At 30.3% G+C, this 26,730-nt stretch overlaps 1 protein-coding gene across 2 annotated transcripts; it reads right to left on the bottom strand.

The window, feature by feature from the left end:
• Window positions 1–939: 939 nt before the first annotated feature.
• Window positions 940–20,615, bottom strand: LOC136990667 (U2 small nuclear ribonucleoprotein A'-like). 2 transcript variants are annotated; one of them, XM_067289082.1, is made up of 9 exons: window positions 20,463–20,615; window positions 12,237–12,277; window positions 6,904–7,010; window positions 5,304–5,429; window positions 2,901–3,003; window positions 2,318–2,482; window positions 2,146–2,251; window positions 1,998–2,071; window positions 940–1,772 (listed from the first exon to the last, which is right to left on the bottom strand). In XM_067289082.1, the coding sequence occupies exons 1-8, from the start codon at window positions 20,542–20,544 to the stop codon at window positions 2,010–2,012; spliced, it is 792 nt and encodes a 263-aa protein (XP_067145183.1). In that variant the 5' UTR covers window positions 20,545–20,615; the 3' UTR covers window positions 940–1,772; window positions 1,998–2,009. The 2 variants fall into 2 exon arrangements, with proteins under 2 accessions (XP_067145183.1, XP_067145176.1); XM_067289075.1 differs by having other exon boundaries at window positions 940–2,071.
• Between the last annotated feature and the right edge of the window lie 6,115 nt (window positions 20,616–26,730).

Here is a 26,730-nt window from a genome sequence, read left to right as displayed (position 1 = left end):
TAAACTGGTCAGAGGAAAAATTTCCAATAATTACCAAGCTAATGCCTTACATTATTGAGCGAGCAATTCTTGTTCTCTACACAGCAAATTTGTATACAAATATCTCCATAAATTTGCACTGCCAAACTGAAAACCAAAAATATGAATTTATATAAAAAATTAACACACAAATTAAACACATGCAAACAGTATGCACATAACTAGTGTCACAGAAAACATCTGTAAACAAAACAAAGTGCTAAATTTTCAGAATTTCAGTTTGTCCATTTATTTTACATACAATAGTACTACTATGTATTTTATAAATTTCATACAAATTTGATTTGCTGGCAATATTTTCATTAAAAAAAAAATTAGTTGTGATAAGTTCTCAAATTCATTGGAAAGAATAAACAATCTTTACTCATAAAAATTTGTTTTATTGTATATGTAATATTCATTATCAATTATTAAAAACTATCAACATTATATATAATGTATGTTATTAATGTAATACAATACATAAAGAAAAAAAGGTTAAATTCCAAAGAGTTATGAATTATTAAGTTAATTTTAATTGAATAATTTTCCATTAAAATTGATAAAATTTTTAATAAGAGAAAATTATTAGCAATCAATGTATTGATTATAAATATATAAAATTGATTTTTTTTTAAACACATTTTCTGATGGGGATTAAAATTACTATTTGATAATAAGCACATCTTACAGAATAATGCTTCAGTTGAATCTAGAAGTCTTTGTTAAGCTGATCTAACAAAATATTAAGTATTAACTAAAGTTTAGTTCAATTTTTAATAATTTTTAAAGTTGTAAAATCATTCTTAACAGATCATCACATTTAAATTGAAAGAAAAATTTACATTTAGATAGGAAATGTTAAACATTAAAATAAACTTTGTAATTTGTCTTGAATGCAATCAAAAACAGTACAGTAAGAAACTTATATAAAATTTATTTGTAAATTTCTTATTACATGTTTTTAATCATTGGCATCAATAGCTGAAATAAAAACAAATTTTTAGTTAATTTTTGAAACTTGAATTTTACAATCCGTATGTCCTGTGGTGGTCTAACGATAGAGCACTAAACTATTGAGTGGATGAGCTAAAATCAAATCTCTACAGCTGGTTAAAGTCTGTATTGGTCTGAACTCCATCCAGCTTTCTTTCCAATGATACCTAGAGGATTATCTGCAGATGGTAAAGTTGGCATTAACATGCAGCTGGCCACCTCGCATACGTTTGGCTAGAGCATGAAGAAAAAGTATATGCCCTCTGTGCACATTCATGACACATTTTACAAGATTTTTTTTTTTTTTTATCAATTTATGTTTACTATTTGTGTAGAAGTATTTACTTCTTTCTTTTAAAGTATCTGATTTTCTACCTAAGTTCATAGATTATTGGAAGAAATGTCTTATCATTTTCTACTTCCAAATTAAAATAACAATAATAATTTATACTTCAGAAAAAATACATAATACATAACATTCTTCTTCCAAAATGGAATATATTGATTTGAAAATACATGGCTTTCATTAGTTTCAAACTGTAAATAAAGCAGACAGAATCGAGTTGAGCATTTGTAGAAAGAAGTTTTGATACTCCTCAAATTCTCTATTCTTGAAAAATCTTGATCTTGTTTTCTTCATTTTAAATATCTGTTTTTGCTTACATAAATGATTCTAAATAAATCTAGCTTTCATTCTTGGAATAAACAAACTTCATATTAGTTTTTAATATATCAAAGCTGTAAATTTTTATGAAATGCTGAAAAATATTAATGCAAAAAAATTATTAAAATTCTTTAAATTATACAAAAACACACTCAACGCTTCTTTGATCAAAGGATATTTATTCAAAGAAAGTTATTAAATTTGTTAACATTTGAAATGTATTCTGTTCTTATCAGTTAATAACTCAAGTATACAATGTAAGAAAGAATAATGTTTATATACTTTTAATATGTTTGTGAAAAGAAAATTATAAAATTACAATTTTTGTCTTTCAGGTACCATTAGTCATACCACTTGTATCCATTTCTTCCTCCTCCTCTTCGTTCTTTTCATCTAAAGATTTCAGATTTTTAAATTATAAAGGCTTGATCAAAAATATCATTGAACATAAATGAAATATATCAAACCTTTTTCTTTATTTGGTTTTGGTTCTTTGCCTGGAATCTGTCCAGATTTTAGCATCTGATTTAATCTTTCAACTTCCTCCAGTGTTGTAGCTTTGTCAATAGCATTCTGTATATATAATAATATTACATTTTTATAAATTTAAAAATAAAATTAAATTTGTAATTACATTACCTTTATTGCTTCAACATCAGAAGGTGCAGGACCACCAGATGGTTGTTTTGCTACACCAGAAGGTAAAGGAGCTCCAGGAACAAATATTTTTGATTTTTTTCCAATTTCCTTTTCCAACTGTTTTCCTTTCTTTCCTTTGAATAATTGAGATGCAGCATCTCTCTCCTAATATATGAATGAACAATCACCAAATATATTAATATTTAACACATACATTTAATACATATATACCACATATAAAATATAATAGTTTTAGCATACACGAACAATGGTTCAACTTTAATTTAGTAAAAAATATAGATAGAATATATTGAATGCTTTTAAACAGTTGATCATTTTTATGCACTGAACAAATATTCCTAAGAATTTATTCCTAAAGCAAACTGATATTAAGAAGCAATTGTATTATTAACTTTTAATTTAAAAAAATCAATAATATAATCAATGCAAATTTAATAATAATATATCATACTTTAAGTATAGAAATAATACAATTTATGATTAAGTATCTGATCTTATTTTCTTACATATCTTATAAAATTAAAATCCATATTAAACATATCTTAATTACAGAAAAACTTACCTTTTTCTTTACTTTCCTAAAATCCAATACTCGAACTTGTGGAATTTTATGAATTATATATAATCGATAATGTTTCTTGGTAGTGATAGGATTTTTCATCAAACTATAATATAAAATATTTTGGTATTTAAATATTTATTGGTACTAAAAATTTTTAATTTTATTAATATAGAATATTTATTTTAAAACTCATTTACAGAAATCTTCATAAGAAACCTAACACTTTCAGAGTTATTATGATCAAATGTCAAATATTTTGGTGAAAAATAAGTTAGAGTTAGTTTACTGATATTACTAAAATTTATCATCATCTTCATTTTCTTTAAGATAAGATTTAAGATAATCAACTATTTGACTAAAATCACAAAAGTTGCCCATTATGTTCTTGTTCTGTTCAATATCAAGAAAGTAGTAATTAAAATTTATTTATCATAACAGTTTTTTTTTTTAAAGTTTTTTTCTTATATATTTTAATAGGTTTTGTTGAAAATTAATGATTCAATTATATGAATGATATCATCAATTATAATTATATAAATATTGCTGATTTTATTGTTGCCCTTTATTGTGCTATTATTACTTTATTTCCTATGGCATATTTACAATAGAGCTTACTGAAATCTGTATACAAACAAAAGTCCTTTCACACTTTTGGCACACTGCCCCAGCATTTGATTTTAGTGGATCTTCCTAGCTATTAGTGGAAGATGCACTTAACCCCACCAGTAGGGAATAAGTGCATCCTTCAACATTATTTTTAAAAAAACATTTGCTGAGACCTATGATATTCACAGTCTGTTGCTATGGAACCAGGTAAATGATTCCAGCAAATGGTTTTTGAAATCAGGTAATCTTTACTCTGTCTCACTGCCTGAATCTTTCAAAATTCCAGAATTGAAAGTGCACTTACCCCACCCAATCTTGTGCACTTAATATGGCTGCTTTCTGTAATGTAATAGTAATATTTACACTGTTGTCAAGACCTTGTGTTTTTAGATTTTTATATAGAATATGGGGTAAGACATCATGTCTGTTCTCTCTTGCTTTGAAAGCATCTAATATATTCTCCATGGACACTATTTTCTTGTCAAATTCTGAGTACAGTAGAGCTCGTTTATCCGAATCAATTGGGAACTGGGGTTGTTCAGATAATTGATTTTCGGATAACCGATTATGTATGAAAAAATATATTAACCTATCTGATGTTGAAATTTTTCTCCATTGTGTGTCGCTCAGTGTTGAATTTTCATCGATTTTAAGCCTAACAAAAATTTTTATAATAATAATTGAGGCTATTGTATCATTAAAAATTATTTCTTTATTTTGTACAAACAAAATGAATATATTGAAAAATATAAAAATTATACTTTAGAAGTTAATCTAGTATCAAAAATGTTCAATTCAGCACAACACAGTCCGACTGGAAAGCTTTCGGTTAACAGACATTTTGGTTGACCGGCTTTTGGATAAACGACGCTCTACTGTACTTACTAATTTTTTAGAAAATATATTTTGTACATTTTGATTGTTACAACTATGTCTATGATGTTTGTGATTTTGTTTTGTTTGTCAATGAATGTGATGTTTAGTCTGTTGTGATGTATTATTTTGTCTGTGATTATGGCTTAGTCACAGTATATTTTGTGTTACTTTCTATGACTATCTGATGTATATATTTGTAGTATGGTTCTGGATGCACAATAATTTATTTGTGCAAGCTTTTGATGTAAGTAATCAATCTGTGTTAAAAGCCTGCAATTATGTATTGTATAGTTTCATGCATGATGTGACATTTCCTACAAATGTTGTTGTTGTTGTCTGAAGTGTTTTTAAATTAAATGTGTTTTTTGTATTCTTTGTATTTATGACTTGATTTATGATTGGTATGGCAATCATGAACACTTCTATCATTCCAAAGAGAGATCGATAAGTCAGCCAGCAGTTTTGTCTTGTTGTTAATTAAGACTTGTAACTCAATAACTGGAATGCTAATAGGCTGTAATTTTCATTACTGTAAAGTGAAGCTTGACTGCTAAAGTAATTATACATGTTTACATGGTCAAGTTAAGGATATTGTTTTAATGTTCCATTTTGTTTACACATAAAATTATTTTAGTTTTGATTTTGTTGGCAAAATGGCAAAGATGTAACTACCATTTTAGTTAGTTCATTTTTCAACACTAATTATAAAAATTCATTGTAAATTAATTAGTGTAACATTTGTATAGTAATTAATTTATTATTAAAATAACTTTCCAGTTAAAATACAACAATAAAATGAACATTTTTCTGAATTGTAAGTGTAATCCTATTGGATGGCCTGATAATTAAACTCTATCAGGTCTTTACCATAATAAAAACTTAAAAATCTTACTTTAAGAATCAAGAATTTTATAAACTTACCTCAAATATGTTAAATTCTTTATACTTGCCAACGTATCAATGTCACCTAATTCTTGCAGGTGATTATTGGATAGTATCAAACTTTCTAAACTAGGAAGTGATTCTTGCAAATTATCACCAATTCGGCTAATAAAAACAATCCTCATTTAGAAATTTTTTTTATTACATTTACATTATGATTCATATAAAATAATTTAAACTGATAATTTACAGAAATAACAGCATACAATAATGTCACCAGTATATGAAAATAAGTTCTCCTAATTGCCTTAAGTTTTGCTTTGGCAAATTATTCACACTAATAGAAAACTGAGCGAGACTTTTTGAAGATAGGAAAATTTTTATTGTTTTCTTTTTATCTTACCTTCTTCACTGTTTTGTTTTTTTTTTTTTTTTTGATAAATCCAACTTTTAATTTTAAATTTAAATTAAAATCATTACAATATAAAAAAACCTAGATTATCAATTCTACTGTTATCAACCTTGTGATAACAGTAGAATCTGTATTTAATTTTTTTTGAGTTGATAAACTTGATGGTATAGTAGTAGAGCATCAATTATCTTAAACAAATGAAGCAGGACAATTTTGGATAACTGATCATACTTGGTATGGAAAGAATAAAGAGATAAATACCTTAATTAAAATAAAAATATTAATTTTAATTCTAGTAAAATACTTCTATCATCATCTTATGTCAAATTGTTTAAATCTGCACTGTAGTTAGTGACTTTTTTCAGTAATCCAATTCACTGAAAAAATATTTTTTTCCAACTTTGCTTCTTAATCAAAATAATTGATAACTGATTAATAATACTTTAAGTTTTCAATAATTTAACAGCATACAATATCTTATTACTGTTTGTTTTTATTTAATAATATATAGCTATGATGACCAAATTGCAGCTTCCAAGCCACATATGGTTCTAGACCCTTACTGCAGCTCCTGTATACTTACTCAATTTTATTTTATAAACTTAAGTATATACAAAGTTTTTTCTCAGGATAATAAGTATAAACAGATATTCTAGTAAAACTGTGAAAGAGATTCAGGTTTAAATAGAAATTTAATGCCTACAAATGGTAAGACAATTTTAAGTTTAGTATATACTATTTACATATATATTTTATTATTGTAAAGTTTTCTGAATTATGTAGTCTGAGGTACTGTACCTGAACATACAGATTGTAAGCATAATTTGTAACTTAATCTTAAACTGACATCTGAAAGCTAAAGTAGGTTCATAAAATTGAAGGAGTTAAATCAATGTTTATGCAGCTGGTCATAAAAGTACCAGTAAAGTAACAATGATAACTATAGTATTTTAACTATATATAATGCAAAACACCATTCCAATAGAGGATACAGATCTCTCATTTTTAATAGGCAATATATAATTAACATTTTGACAAGGTTTGGCCAAACCCTGATAAATATCATGCAACAAATCTTTACTAAGAAGAACTTCCATTTGTAATTTTTTTAAAATTATTCTTGCACTGAAAATGTCTTTTTAATGACAACAAGAGTACTAATAATAAATAAAACAAAGTTAAACATCAAATTAGCACTTAAAAATACTTATTTTTTTTTACACTCACCATATTCTATTATTATTTAACAAAAGACATTTCAATCGGCGTAAAAATGGGAAGCCATCTAATTTTCTAATGTCATTATCTGATAAATCAATTGTATCAAACTGATCCTAGAAGATAAAATATAAATTAAGAGTTAAAAATTTGATTAAGATTAGCAAATAATCAAGTAATTTAAATATAAAAGTGTCTTAAAATAATTTTTAAAAATATAAAATTTCTGCAACCAAATTCCTAGAAATAGTTTACTTCCCATTCAGGAAAATCAGTGTTTGAGATTTCTTCTGACAGAAAATGTAGTTTGTAACTAAAATTAGGAATTTGTAAAACCAGGAACATTCAAAATAGAATGACAAAACAAAATTTTCCACTTCTGTTTGTTTCTATATTGATAAAAAAGAAAAAAACACAAACTGAGAAACTACATTAAATATTGACTAACAAAATTTTGATAGAATCATTATATATATATATATATACTAGTAGCCTGGGATGCCCCCTAGTGAGTGTTCTAGTAGCAGCAGTATAAATAATAAATTCATATCAATAATAAAATCTTATTATAAATATATATATATATATAGATACTTGCAACATGGCAGCTTTTGTTTTTTTTTTTTTTTGTTTTGTTTATCAAGAACTGTCTTAATCTTACCCATGTTTGGTTTCTTAATATTTTGTTATGTTATTCGTTATATATATATATCAGTGGCACAGCGTAGGTGTCAGCCACCCGGGGCAGAGGAAAATTTTGACGACCCCTTATTTAGGTATTTTACAAGATATTATTATTTATTGTAAAATTTTGCCGCCCCTGCCGTCCCCCTACGCTACGTCACTGATATATATATTATAATAATCTTTATTACCAAAAAGGAAATTGTCGCTGTTACAGGGGATTATACAAATGATAAAATTAATTTTTATATTATTTATACAATAAATAGAATATTAGTATTGAACAATTTGATAGTCATGGTAATATTTAGTATACTGGCATAGATTTACAACATTTTTGTAATTTTAATGAAAAAGTTATACAGAATGTAGAAATCTTTTTTGTTCAGATTATTTAGAGTATTTCTATAATCTTGAGATGCGTCATTTTGGATTATTCGAGAGATGTTGAAAGCTTCACGTACATCTGAAAATAATTTGACATTTTTGAAATAAGTGGACAATTGAAAAGTCATTCGTTTTGCACCATGGGGAGTGATTGTTTGATAAGTCAATATAAATGTTATTAATATATAGAGAGTATTTATTTAAACGTAATTGTGAAATTAATCTTTTTTACATTGAAGTTAACTGGTTTTGTCATGTAAGGGTTGTGAAGAAGGTATTTGTAATATTTTTAAGTACCAAGGATGATAAGTATTTTGATTTAAACTATTTTGATCCATATTTATAGAATGCACGATAGCTGATTCCATTAACATAATATATCCAAACTTCCAATCTTGAATATTATCTTTGAATAATAAGTCTGATATTCCAAAAGAATTTAGTATATTTTTTAGTTTGGATTGCCAGAGGTGTATTGTGGTTGATTTTTTTACTACACTTGATTAATTCCTGATGTAGAAAGATAATATTACTGTCACATTTGAATTTTAAATGATAGTAAAATTTCATGATTTGTTTTAAAAACAAGGGATAAGAATAAATACGGTTGGTTTCATGGCAAATTGCATAACCTGGGACAGTCCTTTCCAGTTGGAGTAATTTGTGGAGAAAGTAAATATGGAAAGATTCTAATTTATATAAATAGTCGAGACCCCAGATTGGCGATGTGTAATATGATTGGATTAATGACTGAGTTATTTAATTTCATATAAATAGATAAGTTGGAGGTTTTTAAATTAGAATATAAGTTTAATAAATTATCTATAGCAAGTTTTACTTTGTTATTTAAGTATGAAATGTTTAATATATATATATTAATATATTATTCATTATAATATTTGTTTAATAATAAATTTCTATTACAAATAAAAATAATAATATACTGAATTTATTGTTAATTTAAATAATAGCTAGGGGCAACCCTAGTGGCTGTTCTAGGCATACCAAGACAGATATACAAACAGCACGATTAATGGCTTATATTGTTAGATTACAGGGAATCCTTGTTAATTCAAACTCTGATCATTCAAAATCTCATTAGTTCATAACTGTAATATTTGATTTGTCTTGGCTGAAGATATAGAGATTTACATGTAAAGGAACTCAGCTAGTTTGAAATATGGTTACTTTGAAGTTCGAAGTGGAAATTCTATTCAAACTGTGTTATGCGTATGTTAACTCGTTTTTTTTTAGATCAAAGTGCCTCCATGCTATAAGAGAATGATAGACCAAGAATAACTCTAATCTGGTAAATATGGCTTTGCTTTTACAATAACACATTTTCAGGTGCACCTTATCCATTGACTACCCTTTTTTCTATCATCATAAAATTCAGCTGGACTTCAAGGTTGCAAGATTGGGTTACAAGTAGCAGATTGAGATATTTGTAGGGCTATAACCTACTACATTTGGGCTACTTTAAAAATAAGTTGGGCTACATTTTGAGGAAGTCTGATTTATTTTTTTTATAAAACCCATCTGGCAACCTGTGAGGTTCTCATCAGACAAGTGCTGTTACCTGCAGTTTATTTGTATTATTATTCATAATTATTAATTAACAAAAATAGCAGTCTGTACACGTAGCCATATTCCGTTTGCTGAATAAATTATATCAGTTACATGGCATTTGACATATTGCACAGATATATGTAAATCCCAAATAACTCAAAACTTGATAATTCAAAGTTGTGTGTAAGTTTTGTGCCTTTGTATTTCAAACTAATGCAGATTTCCTTATTGTATATTATTTCTGCTGTTAAGCTTTAAAAAATAATTCCATAATTTTTGTAATAATATTCTTAATCATAATTAATGAGTTATACTTTTATTTACATAACTTACTTTTAAAGTATAACTCAGATATGTAAATCTTCCTGTATATACAAGAAAATGAAATTAACAGTAATACACAACATAATATGAAAACTAATGAGAATTTAGGTCTTAGTGAGTGATGTATGCTAACAGTTATGCTGTGTCATTTACCAAATGATGATAAGTTAGTGTAAATAAATGGTGTTGATGTCATTTATAATTGTCAAATAATTGCCTGCAAAATTATTAAAGCAGCAACATGATTACATTTAACATTATATATTAATATTTGTAAATTTGAAAAGAAAAACATGAATCATATATCACAAATTATTTCTAAAACATATATTCAGATAGAACTATACATAAATTTAAGTTGCAGTTATATGATCAAAAAGTTTATTACACAAGCAAAGCAGAGAACAAAAAACAAATTAAAATGTCACAATTAATAATGACATCATTGTATATCATTGAAAGAATTTTCTTTTATTGCATAGGTAAAAATTTTTTTTCAAGCAGAAATACACATTTACATGTATTCTGAATTAATTTCAGTGAAATCAAAGAAAATACTTCAACATTTTTTATTTCTATTTACATTTTGCACATTGTTTTATGCATGTTAGATTTCTGATCTAAGATTTGTATGTTGTGAACGTAATAGTTATGTTCACAACACTATGACAGTAACTATTACCTTCATTACTGCAATAAAGAGAAAACGTTCCTATATGCTAACATATAAATAGGAAAATAAATATATAACTCAATAATTTTGCAATATGCTAATGGTATCTGATTATGTATTTGATAAAATATGTATGTCAACATCATTTTGGTATCTCTCTTATTTTTACAATTTAACTAATAAAATTAAATGAAAAATATCCAGCAACTTTCCCAGCTGTTATGAGATTTTGTTATAAAAACTTTGTCTATTTTTAATTATCATTGAATGGCAACAAGCAGTTATTTATTGTGACATCATCGTAATGCCAGACTGCAATTTTTAACGTTATTTTTAATTTATTTAATTTAAAATATATGCTTTTCACCTCAAATTAGTAATGTCGCTAGTTGCCATCTTTGCTACTTTCTAAAAGAAGACAGAGGAAACAGTGCATCACAGGTGTACAGTACCCAACAAAACTGTTTGAGTTGCTTTTCCATTTGATGTATTATTTATAATTGTAACTTAAATATAATAAATACTACAAAGCCTTAAAACCCTGATATTCATTTTGAAACCCTCTGTACTTGGTCATTAGATAATAATAAATTTTTTCAGGTTGGTCTCTAAAAAGCATTTGTTAATTTTAATTTATAAAGTTCATACAGAGATTAATTAAACATTGAATCAATATAATTTTTTATTTTAAATTCATTGAAGAAATTAGTGTTTTTGGATCTGTTAGTGAATATATCATATTAAAATCAAGTACTTTATCTTTGATTAATAATATAATAATAATAATAATTTCTTAGCTATTTATTAAATTATTATATGTGTATATACTATTAAATCAGATAACTTGACTAGAAAATTTTATCAACTAAATTACAGTAATACCTCGATTTTCGTTGACTTTGGTTATTGTCAATTTTTTTTGCGAAAAATTTGTCTCGGTTTTCGTTGGTGTGTTCAAGTGACCTCGCTGCTAATTTTGCGAAAACAAAGGGCGACCCACATGTTTTCCAGCACAGTGTGACATTACTTCTTGTTGTGTGAACATTACCCCATGACAGCCCACCACTGGCCAACGGTTCCGTTCCCTGAACACTGGGAGTTCGGTCGTGGGTTCGCACTTCGCCAGGGCAGACTGGCCACGTGAAGTTTTCCATGTTTTCTCCACATCTGTAACACCTGAATAGGAGCCAGTTACCGTTAAACAGATTTCCCAGAAGGCATTATTCCCCTCATATGACCATCATAAACACACACAACTATTGTTACATAACAATTATGTCACACTTTACCATGGGGTGATATAAGCTAGAAGCTCATGTCCATCTAGCTTCTACAAGACAAGACATTACCCCGCATGTCTAGCTGAACAATTCCATTGCTTTCATCTTAAAGCTAATTATCTTATCTTTAATCTTAATGCTTTTATCTTTATGCTAATTTCTTATTGCTTTTAGTATTTAACACTATATTAATTCTCTATAAAATGTATTTTTGGTATGTATTTTGGAGTGTCTAGAACAAATTAATTGGATTTACATTGATTCATATGGAAATAATTGCCTCGGTTTTTGTTGGTTTCAGATTTCGCTGATTGTATTTGAACGGATTATCGACAAAAACTGAGGTATCACTGTATAATTGATTCATTTTTAAAATTTAATATTGCGATTAATGTTAAAATTTTAAAATTGTATAGACAACTTACAAGAGTTGCTCCTAAATTCTCAATCACTGGTATTTTATATCCTGTAAAAAACAATTCTAACTTCAATTAAATTTAATTCTTAATCATCAATTAAATTAAAGAAATTAAACACAATTTGAATTAAAACACTTAAAATTTTATATTAAAAAAATTTTTATATAGTCTTTCCTTATCAAAGGTATGCCATTAACTGCACAAATCAAGTACTCAATATTCTATCACATTTACAGACCATAACAAAAATCTTCTATTATACTTTTTTAATCATTATGTAAGAAGTTTTAGGTCAATTTTATGGAAAGTATCATATTTAATATTGTAGCTCTTGTTATTTTACATATTTTCAATTTCTCCTCATATCAAAATTATATATCACATTTTCAACATTTGCCTCATCCATCTTTACAAATTTTTCAATCCAAAATTACAGAATCACTTGACTCAAATACAGTAGAGTGTCGTTAATCTGAACGATTTTCAGTCGGACTGTGTCGTGCTGAATCAAACGTTTTTGATACTAGATTTACTTCTAAAGTATAATTTTCATGTTTTTATATTCTTCAATATATTTATTTTGTTTGTACAAAATAAAGAAATAATTTTTAACGATACAATAGCCTCAATTATTATCATAAAAATTTTCGTTAGGCTTAAAATTGATGAAAATTCAACACAAAGCGACACGCAATGGAGAAAAATTTGAACATCGGACAGGTTAATATATTTTTTCGTACATAATCGGTTATCCAAACAACCCCAGTCCCCAAGTGATTCGGATTAACGACTCTCTACTGTATATATTTTGTATAATAAAAGGATATGTGAAATTTACACATAAGACTGAAAATTATGTCAAAAATAACTTGCGGAAACAATTGATATCAAAACTAACAGCAGTAATTTTATTTTATTTATTTCATTAAATTTACAGGAAAAGTCTGGATTTCCTATAAATTTGATTTCCACCCCCTACAAAAACATATATCATAAAAATAAACAACACCTCTTAAAACAAACAAAACAGGCCTAAATAAAGTAAAATAAAAACAGGTAAATCTTAAAAGAGATACAGCACTTGTTACATTTTAATTTAAAATCAGAGATCAAGATGTAAAAATTCATCAAAATTATTATGTTTTTATGATATACATTAGAAAAAAGATCATTTAGACAATAAAAAAGAGTAGAAAAGTAAGTAAATGAGTGAAATTTTCTTGATGAAATTTGGAGTGAAAGTCAATCATGATAAATAAGAACCATTAAAATATTTGTAATATATTAACCAATCAAAATATTTAATTCTCTTGAAAAAAAGATGGGAAGCCCAGGCAAATTCTAGCAATATTAGAGTTAACAGTGAAGGGCAGATTACACATTTTGTTAAGCGTAAGATATATCTTACTAATAGCAGAAGTAATCTTGTGTGAAAGGGAGAGTGCAGCCATTGATCAGATGGGTAATCCATAATCAATGCAAAATTGAAAATTAGCCTAAAAATAGTCTGCAATGCTCTTTTAAGGAGGATGCACACATGTGGATGGCAGGGAAAAGCGGTGTCGCAAATGCATCATCGCCACGCAGCAGCACAACCACACAAGTGGCAATCCGCTTACATTTTGGCGCATGTGTTCAGTATTCAAGAGGGTGAACGATACTGACACTGCCTCAATCCATGTTTATAAATTGTTTTGTATGGCTTGCTTTATTTAGCTAGAAGATTTTGTCGAAGATTCGATCAAAGATTTTGGATTAGAGATATTTTCTTGGATTGAGAAAGAACTGGTGTACAAAATATGCTTATTCCTCGATTAAGATCTCTCAAAAAAAGCCGACAACGGCCACACCTTCCAATATTAACCCGCGAACAAGAACAAGAACCTCTCAATAAAGAATACTATTTCAAGTAAGATTGGTTGTTTTGTTCTTTGAATAATTTAATTCAAAGAACAAAACAAAAAAAAATTATATATGATTGTTGTCTAGAATTTGTGTTAAATTTAGTATCCTTTCCTCTTTATTCTAACGTTAGTTATCTCAGTTAACTGCGTTGAACTTTCCACCATTAAAACATCGCGATTGTATTTTCTCACGTGACTACCAGACAAACTGTTATTGGCTGATAGAAACGTGTCATGGCGGCAGTCGCTGCAAAAGAGAATTCAACCAACTTTTATGGAACAAGAAAAACAGCACAAAATTGACTTCTGCAGCAAGAAAAAGTGACATCGTTCTGCCATTTTTCCTTGCCGTGCCGCATGTGTGCATCCTCCTTGATTAAAGATGGGCTTACAAAATCATCATAAAATTCCAATCTGATAGCCAGGGATTTAACTAGTTTATCAATAGGATTTTTGAAAGTAAGTTTGGTTTCAAAAACTATGCCTAAATCACTAATAGAAGTTATGTAATTAATTGGATTAGAATTGATATATTATAAATATTCTAGGAAGGCAAGATAAATACCATACCAATAATGATAAAAATAGTTTTAATGCTTTTTTATTTTATTTTTTATAGCCTAACATGAAAAGAATTGTCTTTTTCATCCTAAATGTTTTCCAAGTTTTCAAAAAACATTTCTATGTTTCTGTAAAAGATTATAAAAAAAGCTGTAAAACTTTATACAAGTAAAGGAAATATTCATTCATATGTATGAATATTATAAAAAAATTAAATATATTAAATACAATTCTACAGAGAACTATTCAGATAATAGCAGTATACTTCTGTCAATTCACAAAACTCCCAAATGATAGAGGGAAAATGATTCATCCCTTCACAGGATAAAACATACATAAATAAAATCAAAATATTTTTCAACTCTAATATCCTTCATCTTTGATTCTGATGGAACAAAATCAAACAAATGGATACATTGAAAAAGCATTATATCATCATTTTAGTCAAATCATACATCAAGTTCTTTGAATTCTTTAGGTGTCTACTGGATTAAGACTTTTCTTTCTTCCTAAGAAATACAGTCATAGAAACATCTCAAAAGCTGGAACCTTAAATAATAATTAGTATATGCTTAATGTACAACTTCCAGCACAATGAGTATTCAATCACAAATGTTTTCGGCTTCATTCAGAGCCATCTTCACATAAAACTACAAAAATTATAGTTTTACTGATCCTCCATACATTGTGAAGTTATTTAAATATCCTGTTCTATGTACCCCTCTATAAAGCTTGAACCATGCTTTTGCATACGAAGAGATGCTCTTTTGTATAGCATACAAGAAGTAAATAAGCACCACCAACAGCTTTTAAACCATACACACATACTCTGTTATTCATCATTCTTTAATCTGTCCTGTGTCATTCTCAACATATATCGGGGTTGTGACCTGACCCACGAGGTCAAACCCGATATATATCATTTCTGTTTAAGAATGGTTTTTTTAACATCAGATGTCGCTACTTGTATGAAAATCCGAAATTAGTGACTCATATAGCCCTGGTCACACTATACGATTTCCAGCCGCGCAGGCGACCGCAACTGCGATGGCTGTTCCCGTTAACCAGTAATCCCCCCTCAAAAACCAGAGCGACTGCAACTGCAACTAGAAACAAAAAGTTTGTTCTACTCGCACTGGTTGCAAATGCATATCCAATCAGCAAACGCCTTTGTGCTACGTCATACAGTGACATTGAAAATAGTTCATCCTCATGGCGGATAGTTAGAAAATTTATACTTTTACAGAATCGAGATTGATTGAGCTTATTCAGGCTCACAAATACCTTTTTGTGTATTCCCACCAGCTATATCAAAATAACACCTTTTTGTGTATTCTCACCAGCTATATCAAAATAATTGCTTTTTTTATTTTATTCATTCCAGAAAAGGAACTGCTTACCATTTTAATAAGAAAAGTGGCTAAAATTCCATAAATACTATGAAATAGAACGTAAAATGCCAGTAAACTCACGGAAGTAGTCAAAAACTAGCTACTGTAATTTTATTGGTTTATTATAGGATTACGTGTTTCCAAGTCGCAATGTCAACAAACAATGTGTGACCACGAGAAGACACGCGCGACTCACGCTTGTTGCAGCCTGCATGGCTGGAAATCGCATAGTGTGACCAGGGCTTATCAAAAGAATCGTTATGTTATCTAGTTTTTGCACAGCAGGATATTACAATTCTAGAACTAATTGTTTAAAAGAAATCACAAAGAAAAGTAGACCGTTAGTTAAACTCTGTTTTGACATGGCAAGTGCTCTAAATAAGTCAGAAATGATCAAATATTTATTTAATTTAGGATCGGATGAGTCTGAATTATCAGACAGTAACAACGAGTATATAGTAAATCAAACTGTAAGTGATAGTAGTAGTGATATTAATCACAAAATACCATCTACAAGTGGATACAGAGGCCAATCACACAGTCTGCTAATGGAAGCGACAGTGCGAAACATCTGCATTTTAGTAGTGATGGTTGGATCCATACCAACTTTACAACACCAAGTCAACACTTTTACAGGACAAGCAGGAATCAAGTGTAATTTGCAGAGTGATGCTATACCATTTGACTGCTTTAGTGTCTTTTTCGATGATAAACTTGTGAACAAGATCATTGAAGAAACAAACAGGTATAGTGATACTTTGATGAACTGTGACGATTTATGGGAAAATAGTTGAATAAAAAGCTGGAAACCGACAACAAATCCAGAAATTAGATAATTCATAGCACTTATTATGGTCACAAGTATTATTAGAAAACAGCACCCAAGTATACTTTACAAAGGAAAATCTATTCTCTACGCTATTTTTTTTCGAGTGCAATGTCTTGCAACCACTTTCTGCTTTTATTGTCATGTTTGCATTTTACAGACAATAATCGAGCCTCAGGTGGTGGTGATAAACTGCATAAATTACAGTGTTATCAACTATTTTTGCCACAAATTCAAATATGCGTACATCCCAAGTGAAAATCTTATGTTATGGAAAGGAAGACCGGGATTTTGACAATATGTACCAAGCAAGCATGCTCGTTTTGGAGTAAAAAGCTTCAAAATTTGCGAGTCACATACAGGATATGTTTGGGACTTCATAGTTTACATGGGAGCAATGACAGAATATGGAAATTTTGAAGGTGGGCAAGGTGAGAAAGTTGTGCTTACCTTATTAGAACCATTGCTTGATAAGAATTACAAGGTTTTTTTTAGACAGGTTTTTCACCACACCAACATTAGCCTCAATGCTTCTGGAAAAACAAACATATGTATGTGGTACTGTAAACACGAATCAAGTTGGAATGCCACATAATTTTCCTGATCGTAAATTGAAGGAAGGTGAATTTATGGCCTGTCAAAAAAATTGTTTGTCTGTGTTTTGTTGGAAGGATAAGAGGGATGTGATAATTCTAAGTACGATGAGTAACAACAAATTCTCAGATTCTGGAAAACGTAACAGATCAGATGTAATAATGAAGACAAATTGTATTTTAGAATATAATTGAAATATGGGTGGAATTGATCTGTGTGACAGAGTAATACACAATTAGCCGTACACAAGAAAAATGGTGAAATGGTACAGAAAAGTGTTTTTTCACATGCTGGATATTGCACTATATAATGCTTGTGTTTTGTATCGTTAACATAAAAAAAAAAACATATATTATTTCTTGATTTTCGGATGTCTGTTATTAGAGAAGTGATGGAAAAGTTTCACACAAACAGACATGTAGTCCATCACGGTCGACCGTCACATGAAAATCCGTTACGTTTATCGGAATGGCATTTTCCAACCCACATGCCAGCAACAGATAAGAAAAAATATCCAATCAGAATGTGTAAACTGTTCAGCAAGCAAAAAGTGAGTGGAATCACACCACCAGTGTGAAAAAGGTTCTGCTCCACTATGCATTGCACCTTGCTTCGAAATTTACCACACTAGAATTAATTTCTAAAATCAAGTTTTTTGTTTTTACATTTATTTATATGTCTATTTTCTGTGTGCAAAATATAAAATAATTTGAAACAATACAATAGCCACAATTATTATTTTTCTAAAATGTGTGATCGTGTTAGGTTTAACATCAAAAAAAATTTGACGTGGAGCGACACATGACAGAGAAAATATTCAACATCGGACAGGTTAATGGTCATACATATGTGCAAAAATGAATTCCAATAGGAAGCCCCATATCTGGGGACCTTTATGAACGATATTTAGACAATTGAACAAAGGGTCCTCGACAAGTTCCTGGGCACAATTGCAGATATGAATGATATTGTTGGGACTTTAACAAAGCTGTTGAGCATGCCCGTAGGAACAAAAAAATCAAAGGAACCATACCTCTACAAGTGACCCTTTGCAAGATATAGCCCCCCCAAAATCAGTCTGGAATTTGATCAGTCCAGTAACACAAATGTTCATTTTATAGATCTTGATTTAAAACTTACAGAAAAACATAGTACACAACACATAATCACAAAAATCTTCCATAAGCCCACACATCAATCTGTTCTTATTCCAGCTAACTCCTATGATCCATGGAAATATAAAACTGCTGCCTTCAATGCTCTCAATTGCAGAATAGACAAATGGAATTAAGGAGATTGCTGTAAAGCACGGATACAAGACTAGCCCGATTTCTGGATTATCTCAAGCTTTAGAAGAAAAAATTCTGCAGCAGCCAGATAGTAAAGATTCTAGACAAGCCTATATTCTATTAGATTACAACCTAAGCTTCATAACCTCTACACAAGGATAGCTACAAACAAATGCAAAGTTGCCTATAGGCCTACACTCTTTAAGCTATTAACTAACAGGAAAGATAAAATAAACATATAAAGAGCACCCAGAATATACAAAATACTACTAGTGGATACTAGATTTAACTGTACTAGCATCTAGACTTAAAGAACACATCTATGATATAAAGAACCACGCAATCATTCCGGCCCAATTTGCATAAGATCCTGAAATAATACCATACCGGACCGAAGCTAAACCCATAAGAACGACATCTGACAGAACGAAACTATCAAGATCTAAAAACAGGACGGGGAAATTTTATAGATTACTCCCTATGGAATTTCAGGACTGAGTATATATCTGAACTCAGGGGACCAAGACTAGTTCAATGATACCTTACTTTTGGACCAGAGATGAAAATTAAGAAAGTTATCATATTTACAATTTCTTCCCTTTCACAATGCATTCTATGCCATTTTAGAGTTTTCCACTAGGTAGTGCTATTTGTAGTTCAGTATGACAGCATTTCTTTATGCAGCCAGAGTGTAGCAAAATGATATCATGAGCAGTGTTGGCCAATTAGAAACCAGTTTCAGTGTGTTCGTTGTAAAGCGCTTCTTAAGCACTGCATAAAGAAATGTGGCCTATATGTTTCCTTTTTTTTTTTTTGTTCAAGAACTACCACGAATCAATAACTAGTGACATTAAACACTAGGCGGCCTGCCGACAGCAGAGTTCGTTGGGAGCACAAACAGTCAAACACATCTAGTGGAAAACTCTATAATGGCATAGAATGCATTGTGAAAGGCAAGAAATTGTAAATATGATAACTTTCTTATTTTTCGTATCTGGTACAAAAGTAGGTATCATTGAACTAGTCTCGGTCCCAAGTTCAGATATATACTCAAAGTTCTGAACTTCCATAGGGAGTAATCTATACAACAGCCCAGGATGGTATAGGAAAAAGCATTAACAACAAAGACAAGTTAAATCTAGAGCAAGCTTGGCAAGTTATGCAAGGAAATGTGAATCAAATTTTAACATCAGCATCCACTTGTTATAATGTTGACAAACAGTATATTCAGATAACTTTAGAATGTACAGAAGCTCAGTAGAACTAAAACTTTTATTTCACCCAAAGAGGGCCTCTGAACAAAGGCAAACCCATTTATGATTAAATACTCATTGTGCTGGAAGTTATAAAATACAGGGTCATCCATTAACGACATCTCCAGAGGATACAACCTTTGGTATACCCAACCTTTGAAGTCGACGAATAAGTGTTCTGCTCTCAATTTTAATAGACTATTTTTTTTTTTTTTATTTTAAGTTATTATTATATTTCATTTAAATTAGTTCAATGATTATTTAATTACCCAAATATACACGAACAAATTAATTTGATCAAACTAAATGAGATTGTACTATGATAAGTTTGAAAGAAGTTTCAAGTAACAAATCTCAAGTCTATATTTTTGGTTATTGAATTCAGAACATTTCAATAAAAATGTTTAAAGTTACCTCTCAAATCTAATTCCCTGTCTCGAACAGGATTAATATATTGAGCCGACTGTAATATTAAATCCGGAGTTAATTTAACCATTTTCGTATCTTTCAAACTAACAAAAAACCAAACGACAGACGTACGACGCACGTTGCCAGATTATCTTTATATTTTTGTCAATCGTTCGAAAATAGCCCAGTACAAAAATGTAAATTTCAAAGAGTATATTTATAAGTAAATAATATATTATTTATTTATAAATATACTCTTATATAATTAAAAACTAACTTAGAATAACGGGGGAGAAAATATTTGGCTTTATTCTAATGATGTACTACAATATAAGAGACTATTTTAGTTCCCTAAAAGTATTTAAAACATACTGAAAAAAATTTTAGTCCTCTGAAACTATAAATTATGACAGTAATATAAGAAATAATTAAAAACGTTTTTTGAAGTAAAGCACTTTCACTATTTTTTTATTTAAATTCTTTTTGAGAGCACCGAGTGAACGTTTTTCCAAATCTTTAATGGACCACGATAAAAAAAGGCGGGCTGATGATGAAGGACAGCATTGACTATATGTGAGTCGACGGCCGGACTGCCGAAACGGTTAGAACGTCAGCCTACCGCTCTGAAAGCCCGGTATCGAATCTAGATGGTCAAAAATCTCTGGAATTTTTTGAAGGTGATCTGTCCCGGATATTTCGGGTTCCATCTCTCATCGCCCGGCTACCTCATTGTGGATTTCGCTAGGCTCGTATTCATTTTGGTTTATTCTGCTCTGTGGGCTATCTAAGTAGCCATAGGGCAGAATTAATCAAAATGAAAAACTGTATCCGGAAAAACTGGGGCATAAAAATGTCTGAATCGACTCGGACGCGAAATTGCAGTTCCAGATCGGCAGGATGGTACTTTATCACTTAGCGGCTATTCGGTCTTTCCTCTAAAAAAAGCAAGGTTAAAGCCGAAGTTTTAAACACGAAAACGGACGTTCAGCGCTGCTTTCCTGTAAGCCTAGAAGTTTGACAATGGCGTTTGGAAAGTCAGTGGAATCATGGTCGACATTCTAAACGCCATTGTCAAACTTCTAGGCTTACAGGAAAGCGGCGCTGAACGTCCAACGTACACGTTTTTGCGTTTAAAACTTCGGCTTCAGCCTCGCTAATGTGCAATATTGCATTACACTTTTTACTTTTTATTAATGTCTGATAATTAAACATTTCAATAACATGGACCTAGAAGAAACTTGCAAATGATCACGTAATAAGATGAATTTTAATTTAATAAAGTATATTATGCGGACGGCCGGATGGTCGAGCAGTCAAGGTAACAGCCAACCGCTCTGCAAAACCTGTCATCGAATCCGGACTGACCAGAATATGTCAGTTCCCGTCCCTTACCACCATTGTGGGCCTGGCCAAACCAATAATAGACTTGCTAAAACAGGTCCTCTTAGTGCCACAGAACGGAAAGACTTTTTAAAAAAGTATATTATGCGATGTTAGTGATATATTTATAAAACGAATTTCTTGCTTTTATCTATTTTGTTTTGTTTGTTGCTTTTTTTTTTTTTTTTTTTTTTTTTGTAACTCTTTCCGCCCTGTGGGCACTAAGAGGGCCTATAGCAAACCCATTGTGGGTTCGGCCAGGTCCGCAATAGGACGGCCGGGTGGTGAGGGACGGGGACCGACATATCCGAACGGACTACCCCCCGAAAAATTCCTGGGGATTGCTTTTATCTATTTAGTTTAAATGTAATCTTTTGAACAAAACTAAAATCTTTTTGTTTTGTGCAAAATTTCTTAAATTAAGCATTAGAAGTATCAAAAAGAGCCACCCGGATTGCCAAAACGGTTGATGTATCAATTTTCATGGGAATTTATCTTGGATGTCAACCGTGTCCTATACTATCTGTTCGCTTCATTATAGACCTGCTTGAACTCGCAATTGGCTTAAAAAGTAGTCCTCTTAATGTCTACAGACTGAAAGTGTAGGAACAGAAGAAAAGGTATTAAAAGAAATCTGTAGTAGTTTTAACTAAAGTGCACAGGCAAAATCACCGTATTAACTACAAAGCATGCATAATTTATAATAATTAAACGTTATTTTGTACATAAAACTGTGCAAAAAAATCAGTTAATATTAACCTTCCTTTCCCTTCCAGTGGGGATGCCATTTATGGACACCCCCTATGACGGTTGCTGGTAGTACGTTTCATTTTTACTTATGGTATCTATCATTCGTAAAGTAATAAAGATTTAATTACATCTTTTCACTGGTCCATATATTATTCACTAATAAAAATACTCGTTCAGTGGGACCATTCGATCCAGGTTAGATCAGGGCCGGATTAACCCACTTTAGGGCCCTAGACATTTTATTCTTACCGGGGCCCCTCCCTCTCCCTCTCCCACAAGAAGAAACATAAGAACACATTTTCTTTAGATTTTAGAATTCACTATAACCATATAAAAAGCAATATATTTTTGTTTATTGGTTTATTGTATACAGTTGTCCAACAGAAAAGTAAACTATCTTATTTATAAATCTTTTTCAAAATAGACAGTTAGACAGGACCCTTCAAAAAACCGGGCCCTAGACATTTGTCTCATTTGTCTATGCGATGATCCGGCCCTAACCCTAACCCAGGGCCGGATCATCGCATAGACAAATGAGACAAATGTCTAGGGCCAGGGCCGGATTATCCAATAGACAAATTAGACAAATGTCTAGGGCCCATAATTCGGAGAGGCCCGGCTTCAGTGCAGAATCTTTCTCTGTTTTAAAACGAGTTAAAAATTATTTAAGAAATTCAATAGGACAGGAAAGGGTCTTCAACAATGCTTACTAAAGAAACAGACACTCTCAAACGGCTAGATTGATCAATTTTCTGAAATGAAAATCCAAAAACGAAAAATTTAAATATTTGAAAGGCTGATTGATGGCTAAAATTATATACAGTAAGACCCCGCTTATCGCTGATTCAATATAACGCGGTCTGCCTGACGCCTAAAAAACACTCAAAATTTATGCTGATTCAAATTAACGCGGTATTTCATTGATTCATATATAATACGATTATTCCGAAACACGAATCAATCAGCAAAAGGTGGCAATTCCTCTTAGCGCTGTACTTCCCTTAAACCTATGTTTGTTTTGTTCAATTTTGGAAAAAATTTAACATCATAGATGCCATAGGAAATACCGATTTTTCTTGGCAAGAATTAACTGATAAATGCATGAACGGAGTGAGGAAGAAGTTATGGCTGGAGGTATCCAAGAATTTTCATCGAGAAGAGTCTATCGCTGTATCGTTAGGTTGACAAAATTGTCAACTTAATCGATACATATGTAGACGAGCAGGATATTGGGGAGTTACTACAGGTTTTTGGTAAGAGCCTTACCAACGACGTATTCAAGAACTGGCAGAACAAGGAATTCGTGTGGAACTGGAAAATAGAGATTGTGAAGACGAAGAACCAAAGAACTTGCTACAGATTTCCTTAGGAAAAGTTTGGTAACGATAACCGAAATCGTTGATCAAATTGTAGCGAATGATCCAGATTTTGATAGAAGTGCCAAAGCAAAACGAGGTATTCTTGATGCGATCTTCTGCTACCGACATTTGCTTAAGGAAAGAAAAAGAAAGAGACCAATGAAACTACAGGACTTCATCGCAAAAAAAACAAGTTTATGTGTTATTTAACATATATTATTATGCGAAAATTTATATAAAAATAACTTAAAATTATAGTAAAATTGCTTATTTTTTGGTCGAGTGTTCCCCTATCTCTATTTACTCTATATTAAAATGGTCTCGTTTAACGCTGTATCGCTTAGCGCTTTGTCGTCTAGGAACGCATCCCCCCGCGTTAAGCGGGGTCTTACTGTACATTCCTCATTGTACCAGAAACTCTTTTGTCGTACAATTATTATTGTATTAGTGTTTGTATTCTCTATTATTAATAAAAATTTTAAGTGACATTATTTAAGATTTGTTTACAAGCAACTTATTTATATGGGGCCCCAATTTAAATTTTGTCTAGGGCCCGCTAGAGGCTTAATCCGGCGCTGTCTAGGGCCCGGTTTTTTGAAGGGTCCTGTCTAACCGTCTATTTTGAAAAAGATTTATAAATAAGATAGTTTACTTTTCTGTTAGACAACTGTATACAATAAACCAATAAACAAAAATATATTGCTTTTTATATGGTTATTGTGAATTCTAAAATCTAAAGAAAATGTGTTCTTATGTTTCTTCTTATTGAAAGTAATTCTTCCGATAATTTAGATTTTTTTTTTTTTTTTTTTTTTTTAATAGCGACAAGAATAATATTAACTACAAGATGATGAGCCCGGCGTGGCCTAGGCCAGGGGTAGCGAACCTATGGCACGCGTGCCCAAAGTGGCACGTAAGAGAAATCATCTGGCACGTAATGTATCATATGATTTCTGTCCTTTTCAATCATCCTTTCTGTTTATCACCTAATCATCTTTTTTTCAATCAGATTTTTTACATTTATTCGAATTAAAGCGTATTCGTTTAATTTCTTTAAATATCATTATTCGAAGTCTAAGACTTTTGCACGCGTTATCATCTTTAAAGCTAAGTATGCTTACGATATGGCATGCAGACCAAAAAGGTTTGCCATCCCCGGCCTAGGCAAAAAATAACAACAAAGGTTAAGATTATTAGATTATTTCGTACTTCTAATATTTCTATTATATTATTTTATAGCCAGGGAGGGGGCCCGGTAAGAAGAAAATGTCTAGGGCCCCAAAGTGGGTTAATCCGGCCCTGGTTAGATACAAGCTATTCTCAACTTTAGGCCACCTCGTTTTTCCGTACGTAATACTTTGATATCTCTAAATCTTTTTCATGTCCATCAGTGGTCGAGTGGATAAAATCACTGAACACTGGTAGTTGATGGAGTTTGCGCCCGTCTAACATGCTGACTGAAGTTTACTGGATTTTCTTTATGAGTCTAACATCTAAATATGAACTCTTTTCTCAAGAAATCAAGGAGGATGCATCCCGAGAGATATCTTTCTTGGAAGATCGTTTTCATATTGTCATCACCTTATCACACACAATAAAATCACTTTTTGTGGATTTTCAGCTAGCAAGCAAAATTTCGAGATATTATGCAATGGCATTTTTCGCAAATTTTGATTTCTATCATTCTGATTTTTGTCAATATACTTTTATTATCTGTTTTCTGCTTAATTTAAGTTTTAATGTTTTAAATAATTGGGAGATGTTGGAAGATGCATTATAATGTTTTAATCGAAATAAAATTCCTTATTGAGGATTTTTAACGTCTAGTATTTTAATCCTCGGAAGTTTGTATTGATTGAGTAGTTTAACTCGAAAAGGATTTTTCTTGTAAAAACTTTTTAAATAATGTTTCAATGCATTACGGCACATTACTATTTCACTATAAAAAGCTAAATCGTTCCTATTTTAATAAGGAATTTTATAGTTTTTTTTTAGTTCTCTGGTAACAGAACTTTTACCACATGAAACTTTATTGTTCCGCTTTCTCACATTGTACTTTCGTACGCATTTTTAGGAAGCTTTATAGATTGTTTTATAGATTGAGTGATATGATAGTTACACGTGTTGATAAAATTGTCAGAATTTAAGCATGCAGTTTGTATTATGAAATTCGATATAGATTCTGCTTAACTAATTCTAAGTAGTCTACATATTTAAGAGTGTTTGATTTTACTGTACAATTAAGTTTTCTTATTCCCACTAAAAGTTATTGAGAACTTTGCTCTGTTTGCTAAAAGATATTTGTTTAAGGGGAATGTTAGATACACTAATTTGCAAAATATCTAAAATAATAATGTTCTCATATATCTGTTATCTGTATCATTATTTAAGATAGTAAATTAAGTCGGTACATTGCAGTAGGAGCAATATGTTTTTTCTTTACATTTCCTCCTTTTATCTTTTTTATTTTTGTGTTATTTATGTTTATATGGCTAATTTTTTATTTTTAGGTTCCGATTATTTTAACAAAACGTTTGTTTCTTGTAAATATGTTATCTGATGTTTCGTTTGTCAAATAATCAAAAATCAACAGAGACATTTTAAAAATTAAACATTCAATTTTACAATAAATTAACTTCCAAAAAGTGTTGAACACAAAATTACTATCAAAATGTATCTGTAATTAACATTTAATTACACAAATACACTTATAATGTTTTTACAGAAATACTGATATTTTATCAACAGTAGACAGATAAAATTATATTGTCTGGCCTAAGTTTTAA

This window comes from Centruroides vittatus, unplaced genomic scaffold (assembly GCF_030686945.1).
Source record: "Centruroides vittatus isolate TY-2023 unplaced genomic scaffold, ASM3068694v2 contig_1031, whole genome shotgun sequence".
Taxonomy (NCBI): domain Eukaryota; kingdom Metazoa; phylum Arthropoda; class Arachnida; order Scorpiones; family Buthidae; genus Centruroides; species Centruroides vittatus.
The sequence above is the reverse complement of the archived record's forward strand: the minus strand, read 5'-3'. Positions and strand labels throughout refer to the sequence as shown.